The sequence below is a fragment of the Calidris pugnax genome, unplaced genomic scaffold (assembly GCF_001431845.1).
Source record: "Calidris pugnax isolate Ruff unplaced genomic scaffold, ASM143184v1 scaffold837, whole genome shotgun sequence".
In the NCBI taxonomy this organism is placed as follows: domain Eukaryota; kingdom Metazoa; phylum Chordata; class Aves; order Charadriiformes; family Scolopacidae; genus Calidris; species Calidris pugnax.
In genome coordinates this window covers 1-9,469 of record NW_015091680.1, presented here as the reverse complement: position 1 = coordinate 9,469, position 9,469 = coordinate 1, and the positions used below count along the sequence as shown (strand labels likewise).

Genomic DNA, 9,469 nt, shown 5'->3' with positions numbered 1-9,469 from the left:
CTGTGGACTCTACTGAGGAGATGCTGGGGACCATATTGACAGAACAAAACTCAAGTACACAGGGGAAGGACCAGACACCAGAAGCGCTCAAGGTTTTCCCTGAGTTGCCACAGAGACTGCACAGAGAGGGGATGAGGAAAATGAACCCACCAAAACTGTCCTGAGAGCACCGTTAATGTGTCTATAGCGTCAAAGCCTGCCAGCAGAAGCCCACCTGTGTGGAACAGTGAGCAACCATCAGAGAGAAATGAGGGGAGCAAGAGAGAAGGATGTGGTATGTCCTCTCCCAAGGGAGCCCTTGGGCATCCTGATGAGAAACCTGAAAGTGGTGCTTATCTCCAGACAACTTTGCCACAAACAAGCCCACAAGAATGACCCAGGTGACATCACCTTTCTGCACAGGGCACCATCAGCACTGGAGCTGAGTCTTCTGCCGGCGCTGACGTGTTTCTGCCCCGGAAATCCTCAGGCAGGCCTCTCATGCCGGCACTTAGAGAAGCCTTCAAATGGGAAAGCACGTGTCTTCAGCCAGGAAATGAAAAGGCGGCAGCGCAGGAAAGCAGGACACAGCCCATCCCATTAGCTGGGATGTTTTGCATTTGACAGGAGCTTGTCAGAAAATTAGGACTTCCGCAAAGGGTGCCTCTGGGCCTGAGGCAGTGCAGGACGACTATAAAAGGCAGCGCAAGTCTCTGCTCTCTCATCCACTTCTCTTGCCTCCTGCTCCTTGGGAATCAGGTGAGTGTGAAGCCTCTTCTCCTCCTCCTTTGAGATCAGGTCTTTCCCCGATGGACGCCTCGGCTGACATGGGCTGTGCGAGCCCAGGGCTGGGAGCTGCTTCTCCTGGGAGAGGGAAGGGGAGAGAAGGTCTTGTGCGGAGAGGGGCTGGGACTTAGTGGAGGTGTCTCGTGGGCTTTGAGGTGGGCAGCGTTGGCTGGTCCAGGAGGTGCGTTGGTTCCCGTCGTGGCTGGGTGCAGTAGTGCTCCTCATGTGTCCCCGTGCTCTGCTTCCCCCTGCCCTCTCTCCCAGGTGCACCTCTGGCCCAGAGACATGTCCTGCTACAACCAGTGCCAGCCCTGCTGCCCACCCTGCCTGCCCTGCCAGCCCTGCGGCCCGACCCCGCTGGCCAACAGCTGCAATGAGCCCTGTGTCAGGCAGTGCCAGAACTCCATCGTCGTCATTGAGCCCTCCCCCGTGGTGGTGACCCTGCCTGGACCCATCCTCAGCTCCTTCCCGCAGAACACCGTGGTGGGCTCCTCCACCTCCGCTGCCGTTGGCAGCATCCTCAGCTGTGACGGAGTCCCCATCAACTCTCCCTGCTGTGACCTCTCCTGCATCACCAGCCGCTACTGTGGCAACAGATGTCAGCCCTGCTAAACCTGCTGGCAACATCCGGAGCAAGAACCTCCCAAGGCCTCAGAACATGATGCTGGAAAGGAGATAGAGCTTCAGGCCGTTTTTTCCTCGTTCTGCTCTCTTCTCTCTCTTTTCCTTAGCTTTCCTGTCACCACCTGCCAATGCCAGCTTAGTGGCAACCTGTTGGCCTCCTTCCCTCTTCCGGGCTGGCAGATGGACACCCTGCAGGAGCTCCACTGCATCTTAGTGGCTGCCCCTGGGGCACCCTCTCAGCCCCCTCCTTTTCTTCTTTACACTCAATAAAACTGTGTTGCATCCAAGCCTGGGCCTCCGAGTCCTCCTTCCTTCTGTTGCAACTCTGCTCCAGGCAAAAGGAGGAGCAAGGGGAGGGTGGGACTCACATCAGTGCATTTTCTTTTGCACCTTTTCCCTGGAGCTGATGAAGATATCCCTGGCCACTCCAGCACCAGTCACCATCAGCCTTCTCCCTTGTTTCATCTCTGCCCAGTAATATTACCCTGGGCCTCATAGCATGCCCTACAGAAAGTGATACTAACTTGTGCTGTCTTCATGGGAGGACCCTATTTCTGCAGGAGGCCCTGGGCAGTCAGCAGCCCCACAAGAAATCAAGGCAGTTTGTCTTGGTCTTCATGGAGCTTTACAGGGTAGAATTCTGAGACAGTACATGGCTTTGAGGACAGTAATAGAAACCAGGTGGGCTAGAGCCCAGAGACAACTCATGCTCACATTCCCACCCATCTCCAGAACGAGGGGACATGGCATGCATCCAAGGGCAAGGATCGTCCTGTCTTCTTCAGTCACACCCATAAGGTGACTAGAAGTTCATTACACAGATTTGCAGGGCTGAGGCGTCTTGCACATCCCCAGTCCCCATCAGACAGTCATCTCTGGGACACAAAGCGTATTTGCATGGGCCTGCAAGGTGACACAGTTGAGCGACTGACAATTCCTCCCATGGCACTGGAGAGGGAGCACCATTCAGAATAGCCCATACTCTTTCTTTGCAGCTCATGGCAAGTGCAATCCCATCCTGGGATGCAGGGGAAGAACAGTTCCAAGGTTGGGAGGGAATAGAGCTGAGACAGCTGACACCAGCTGACCAAAGCGATCTTCCACACCATATGATTCCATGCTCATGCTCAGCCAGAGTCACTTACAGCTAGATGTCCTGTTTAGTGACAGCCTTTATCATGCATCATGCCTCACTCCTGGTCCTGTCCTATAAAGCTGTCAGGAAGAGAAACTCTGCACTTTTCACCCGAATGCCCTCCTGTGATCTCCTCCCACTGAGTGGAGACAAGTTTATGCAGATAGTCACAAGGATGACCAAACATACAGAATATCTCCTTCCTGTTCCAGGTGATTTTCCCTTCTTGGTTTCAGAGGTCCAGTTTCCATTGAAGCAGCACGCCTTAGATTCTTCAGAAATGCCCCATTTGGGCAGATTCAGTGATCTGTTCACAGGCTCTCGTCAAGTTCTTTTCTGCATGAGAAAAGGAATCTCTAACTGGAGATACCTGGGTGAACAGGGGAAATGACACTGCCAGGGGGAGATGAAGGCCACTTCCCTGGAGCTCGGCTTTGCACCTGCTCCCTTGGGCCTGCACAGCCAAGAAAGGCCCAAGCACCAGGATGTTGTGCATAGCACAGAGGTACAAGGAGGTCTTGGCTTCCTCTGGCACAGGAGGGTGAATTTCACTGAGGTGTTTGGCAATGTGGCAAATGGCCTACTCTTCTTGGAGCCAGCTGCTGCCAGATATGACAACAACTAGGGGAATTTTTCCTCTCCTCTGCTGTTATCAGATCGTAATATGAAAGTTAGAGCTCTGGTAAGTACAAGTGGTCTGGTCTGGAAGGTGTCTATATCCCATCATGACTAGGCCCTTTTTCTGGGTCACAGTGGTCTGGTCCACAGTGTCTGAAAGAAAGCAAGAGAGAGCAACAGTGTGAGGAAAGACTCAAGGAAGCAAACCTAGAGCTGTGATGAAGTTCTTGTGGAAGAAGGCTTCCTGTTCCTTGTTATTCTGCAAGAACATGTGAGTTGGGGACAGCAAGGTGGTGAGGGCAAGAGCTCTCAGTTCCCTGTGGTCCAGTGTAATAATGACCACCACCTCATGCTGGGATGCCTCTTGAAGGCAACTGTATTGCACTGTCTTGTTGCTCAAAGATCCTGGGAAACAGACTGTTGTGTCTGGCCCTAGTGCTGGGACTCACATAGCAGCTGAGAATGTTGTATCCTGCTTGTAATTTCCTGTCATCCAGGGTGGCTCCTGGGTCCCAGTATCCACAAATCAAAGCCAGAATGGAGGAAAGAGGGGTCTTTGGCAGCACTGACATATGAGAAGAAGTCAGTGACCACAGCATACTTCATTATATGTGCCAGCCAGAAGAGAGAGGGACTACCTGTTAATGTTAGTAGGATGACAGTAGTTGCACCTTCAAAATATTGACTGCATTTGTGTTCCGTGGACAGAAATTTCAAACAGCAGTAGAAGAGAGAACTCCCTTAGGGACACATACATGAAACATCAGAAGAGAGAGGCAGAGGAAATGAATAGAGGGAGAGAGGGAGCAAGAAGAGGAAGGATGATGAAAGAAAAGAAGAGTTCGTATGCAATGGTCTGAGCCTCATGGCCATGACCCAGCCCTTCATGGGCCTGGCTGCTCTTTACAGGATCCTTGGGACCTAAAGACAATGAATTATTAGGCTTCTCTGCAATGCATCCACCTCCTCACACAGAAGGTACCTTGAATCTCACATTGTGGGATGACAGGCTGCTCCTCACCCAATCCCACACTCTGCTTTCCCTTGCCCTTTCTCCCAGGTGCACCATCAGCCCAGTGACATCTCTGCTACAATCACTCCCTGCCATGCCAGCCGTGCTAGCCTTGCAGCCAAACCCTACTGGCCAAGAGCTGAACTGAGCCCTGTGCTAGACACTGCCAGAATTGCACTGTAGCCAACCGTCCCTCCATCATGGTGGAAAACCTGCCAAGCCCTACACGCAGCTCTTTCTCACAGAGCACTGCTGTGGGATCATCTATTTCCATAGCCATTCAGAGCATAATTAGGAATTTCAAACTCCTAAAAAGTAATGAAATGAGTAACTGTAATGGCCTTGTCCTGGGAAAACTGAACAGCTATGAAAGAAGGAACGATGAAGCAAAGGAAGGGGAAGGGAGACAAGAAGAAGAGAGAAGAGAAGCGAACAGAAGGAGAAAACAGGAGAGGAGATGAAAGGGAGAAGAGAGAAATGAAAACGACAAAAGCCATATCTGTCATCAAGCATGAGAAAAGCTGAAAAGCTTGGCATGAAAGTGTGCTCTGACACAGATGCTGCCCTATCTCTAGCCATGCACTGAGTGGCCAGGGAAGAGATCAAGGACTCTTTTGCCTTCCTGGAGATGGATGTGACGGTTGTGTCTCTGGCCACCATATTAGTCTCCATCTACATGAGCACTGAATGCCTTGTCCAGGAAACTGTCAGCAGGGTTCTACTGTAGGTTCCTACCAGCAGCTTCCAGCCTCTAGACATCCCTTTTGCAGATTACACACATCCTCCTGTGCTGTTCCCACATGCACTCCTGCACTTGACTCTTCCACCAAATGCTGCTCTGGGGAGGCCTTGGTGCGCCTCTTGGGCCTCCTCCGCTCTCTCTGGGCTCTCTCTCGGGTTCCCTACCAACACCAACACCAATACCACCACTGTCAGTGTGTCAGGAGCCTTCTCCTGCCCCAAGATGCTCCAGCCCTGCCCTGCCAAGGGGCTTCTCTGTGACGTCACAGTTGCCGATAGGGCAAGAGAAAGCTGGCCAAGGCAAGGCTGGCCAAGGCAAGGCAAGGCAAGGCAAGGCAAGAGGAGGCAACAGAGGTCAAGGCAAAGTAATGCAGGCTGTAGATGACTTGTGATTACTGTCTTTCATGCATGGTTTTCCCTCCTCAGGCATCCCTTGGCTTCTGTGTACCACCTGATGCTCCCGTCTTACAGCCGTATGGGGAATTGCTCCCCCGGGGGCCAGCAGAGGTGGACTCAGTATGGGCGAGCAAGTGCTTTAACCAGTGGGGGATGTGTGTCAAAAGGCTCCCCGGGGCAGAGGTGTGGGATGCCAGGCAGCCATCGGAATGGTTGGCTCCAGCCCTTGGGCTGAGGTTTGGAGGCGGCTTTGAGCTGGCAGGGGGAAGAGAACAAGGGTGTGGAGAGCTTCAGCTCTTGCTTCCTGGGAGGCCCCTGAGCAGCTTGTTGAGTGGGGAGCGAGCCACGGTGCCGCTTTGCCCCAGAGCCTTGTTGGGAGTGGCAGGTGCTAGTGAGAAAGGCGTGTCAGGCTGGGGAGGAGCAGGCCTGTGGGTGAGCGGGAGGGTGAGTGCTGGAGGGGGAAAAGGGGAGTCCTGAGCCTCCGGCAAAACCAGGAGCTGTCCTTTGGGGAGAGGGAAGGCTGCAGATGGCGCATGGCAAAGGCTGGGAGATGTGTTGTGAGCAATGGGCGTGAAAGGGGGAAGAGGCCTCTGGACATCCCTTTTGCAGGTGACACACATCCTCCTGTGCTGTTCCCACACGCACTCCTGGAGAGAGAGAGATGTCTCTTAGCTGGGAGGAAACAGTTCCCATCTGCACTTGGAAACTCCCCCACTTCCAGCTGTGCTGGAGGAACTGCTGGCAGCCTGACTGGGGAGAGACAAGATCCCAGCAACAGCTGCAAGGAAGGGAGGCTGAGACAAGGCAAGAACGGGACTGGTGCAGAAGCACCGGCTTGGAGTTGGAAGCCACAAAGGCAGGGAGATGAGGAATAGCCCGCCTCTCTCGCTTGGCTGAGGGCGGGACAGGTTGTAGCTGCAGATGCCTTGCGGCCAGACTTGCTCTGGTGAGAGATGGCAGGAAGCAGCACAGGGACCCGTGATGAGCAACCTGTCACACAACCACCATTAGCGCTCTCACACCTGCCACAGGGGTCTTCCTGAAGGGAGAGCCACCCAGCAGGGAGGACGGCCAGGCGCTGCTGGACGTGTTACAACCAGCTCCCACTGCCTCCACTGCCCGCCAGCGTGGCCGGGGAGATGGAGTCCTCACTCAGGCAGTGGTTGGGCTCCCCACCTTCTGCAGGCTGTGCTCGAAACCTGAGGAGGCCACTTGTGTGCAGGCATGCAGCAAGGTAGGCCCTGAGGGCTGCTGGCTCAGCAGCAGCCAGGGACATCTTCCTCAGCCGCAAGGGCGAGTGTCTCAACAGGAGCCCACTGCCTGAGTCTCACCCTCCCCTTGCGTGCCAATGCCCATGGCTCTGCTTTGTGCCTCAGAGATGGCCCCAGAGCGACACCTTTCTCTCTACCAGGAGTAGAGAGCGTCCCGAGAGAGCAGGAGCACGCAGAGGCCCAGGTTGGGATGCATGAGAACTTTAATGAGTTGCAAGAGGGAAAGGGGGTCCCCGGAGTGGGGGCCATGGTGCAGGGAGCAGCAGGGGAAGCTGGGAGTCTTTGTCCCTTGGCCAGGCTGGAGTTTGCAGCAGGCAAGTGCCTGCCTGTCTGCCTGCCCCTGAGAGGGAGAGGGGCAGGAGGTCCTTCCTCGCATGGGGATTGGCAGGTGCTCACGGGCCAGGGGAGCAGAAGACAAGAGAGAAGCGAGAAAATGACAAGAGAGTGGGAAAGAGGCAAGTTAGAGAAGGGCCATGTGTTCCGAGAGCCCAGGGGCGCCTCCTCCTGCCTGCCTGTGCAGCTGGAGCCCTGGATGCTGAGTGGCTCTGCAAGCCATGGCCAGGCTGTCTGTGCTCAGTCCATGAGGGTCTTGTCTTGTGGGTTCCTGGGGGTCTTTGTGCGGGTCCTTTAGCAGGGCAGCTTTAGCATGTTCTCCCGCAGTAGCGGCTGGTGATGCAGGAGAGGTCACAGCAGCCAGAGTTGATGGGCACTCCGTTAGAGCTGAGGATGCTGCCAACAGCAGCGGAGGTGGAGGATCCCACCAGGGTGTTCTGCGGGAAGGAGCTGAGGATGGGTCCCGGCAGGGTCACCACCACGGGGGAGGGCTCGATGACGACGGTGGAGTTCTGGCACTGCCTGACACAGGGCTCGTTGCAGCTGTTGGCCAGCGGGGTCGGGCAGCAGGGCTGGCAGGGCAGGCAGGGGGAGCACTGGTTGTAGCAGGACATCTTGTGGGGCCGGAGGTGCACCTGGAAGAGAGGGCAGGGAGGAGCATGGGAGCGTGGCAGAGCATCCTGTCCACCCACCACCAGGCCACCCAGGCCCGTGCTGGCTGGGGAGATGGAGGCCGTGCAGGGAGGCCCATGCGCCTCTTGCCTTCACCCCCCGGGCACCATGCCAAGAGAGCCAGGCCCAGGAAAGCCCTTTCCCAGCCCACAGCCCAACAGGCCCCTCAGCCCAGACCAGCCCAGACCAGCCCAGCCCCTCTCCACACCACACCACACCACACCTCGCCCACACCACACCACCCCACACATTCTCCGCGCTTCCCCTCCCAGGACAGGAGCCCCTGGCCCCCGTAGACGACAGAGCTTCCAACTCACTTGCTTCTGCAGAGAAGAACAGGAGCAAAGCGGATGGATGAGAGCGCAAAGAGCTGCGATGGCTTTTATAGTGTGCGGGAGCAGGGGAAGCCTCTGTGGGAGTACTAATTTTCAGAGAAGCTCATCTGAAATGCAAAACATGCCAGCTAATGATAGGGGCTGTGTTTTGGTTTCCGGCATGGCTGCCTTCTCATTGCCTTAGTTGGCCGTGCCCTCTCCTCCTTGAAGGCTCCTTTTCCGTTCTGGGCTGGGAGGCTCAAGGATTCCTGGGTCCAAAGATCATTGTTGCCAGCAGAAGATGAGTCCCAAGTGCCGCAGGGGTGGCCTGCGGGCTGGGGCCCTTGTCCTGGGGCACTCTTCTGGGCTTGTTTGCAGCCTCCTTGGCAGGAAGAGCCCTGCTGCTCCCAGCCCTGCAATCCTTGCCTGCATGCCAAAGGGTTCCCAAGCGGGACGGCCCATTTGCCACGTCCCCTTTCTTGCACCCTCCAAGCTCTCTCTGACGCTCACTGGCCTTCGTCTCCAAAGGCTGGTTGGTGGTCAGCGCTGCTGCGCTTGACTCTTCCGCCTAATGCTGCTCTGGGGAGGCCTTGGTGCGCCTCTTGGGCCTCCTGCGCTCTCTCTGGGCTCTCTCTGGGGTTCCCTACCAACACCAACACCAACACCACCACCGTCAGTGTGTCAGGAGCCTTCTCCTGCCCCAAGATGCTCCAGCCCTGCCCTGCCAAGGGGCTTCTCTGTGACGTCACAGTTGCCGATAGGGCAAGAGAAAGCTGGCCAAGGCAAGGCTGGCCAAGGCAAGGCAAGGCAAGGGAAGGCAAGAGGAGGCAAGAGAGGTCAAGGCAAGGTAATGCAGGCTGTAGATGACTTGTGATTGCTGTCTTTCATGCATGGGTTTCCCTCCTCAGGCATCCCTTGGCTTCTGTGTACCACCTGATGCTCCCGTCTTACAGCCGTATGGAGTATTGGTCTGATGAAAAATGTACTTTTCAGGCAGTAGGTGAGATTGCCTTGGTCAGAGCGTACGTGGCTTCTGTGGTGAAGGAATGGCTGCTCTGGAGGTGCGACGTGGTGCAACCCCTCTTTGTGCTTCCTTAGGAGCTGGTGGTCAGTGGTAGGGCTCTGTGGACAACTCCTGCTGCAGTCTGTGGGAGCAGCTGGAGAGCAAAGTCCATCCCACTGCAAAGGCCTGCTCACGGGGGAGGAGATGTGTGCAGAGGCTTGCCAGCTGCTCTGCAGAGACCGGGCTCTGGTTGAAATCCCTGGCATTCGATCAGAGTTTTCCAGGCCAGTCCCTCTGCTTTGTGAGGTCAGCACCTCTTTCCATATCCTCTGAAAAGGCATGGAGAAGTGCAGAAAAAAGAGAGCTCTGCTGTTGGGGGGATGGCTGCTTAAATCCATGGCGGATGCATGATGCGGTAGGGAGAGCTGTTCCCTGGCGGACCCTGTTGACAAGCTCTCTCCCATTGGCAGTGGGCTCCCTTCCCCTCCTCCATACGCTAGACAACCGGTGTCATGGGTGGTGGCTTCAGGTAGAGAAGACAGATGTAGCATGCAAACAGGAAGCTCTGGGAAGAAGGAAGGGGAG

At 55.7% G+C, this 9,469-nt stretch overlaps 2 protein-coding genes across 2 annotated transcripts; one reads left to right on the top strand and one right to left on the bottom strand.

Moving 5' to 3' along the window:
- Positions 1-1,026: 1,026 nt before the first annotated feature.
- Positions 1,027-1,676, top strand: LOC106900016 (feather keratin Cos1-1/Cos1-3/Cos2-1). Its single transcript, XM_014961973.1, has one exon. It carries the CDS (start codon positions 1,051-1,053, stop codon positions 1,375-1,377), a length of 327 nt encoding a protein of 108 aa, XP_014817459.1. The 5' UTR covers positions 1,027-1,050; the 3' UTR covers positions 1,378-1,676.
- A 5,527-nt stretch (positions 1,677-7,203) lies between these two features.
- LOC106900017 (feather keratin Cos1-1/Cos1-3/Cos2-1-like) lies at positions 7,204-7,546 on the bottom strand. The gene has a single exon (XM_014961974.1). It carries the CDS (start codon positions 7,507-7,509, stop codon positions 7,204-7,206), a length of 306 nt encoding a protein of 101 aa, XP_014817460.1. The 5' UTR covers positions 7,510-7,546.
- Between the last annotated feature and the right edge of the window lie 1,923 nt (positions 7,547-9,469).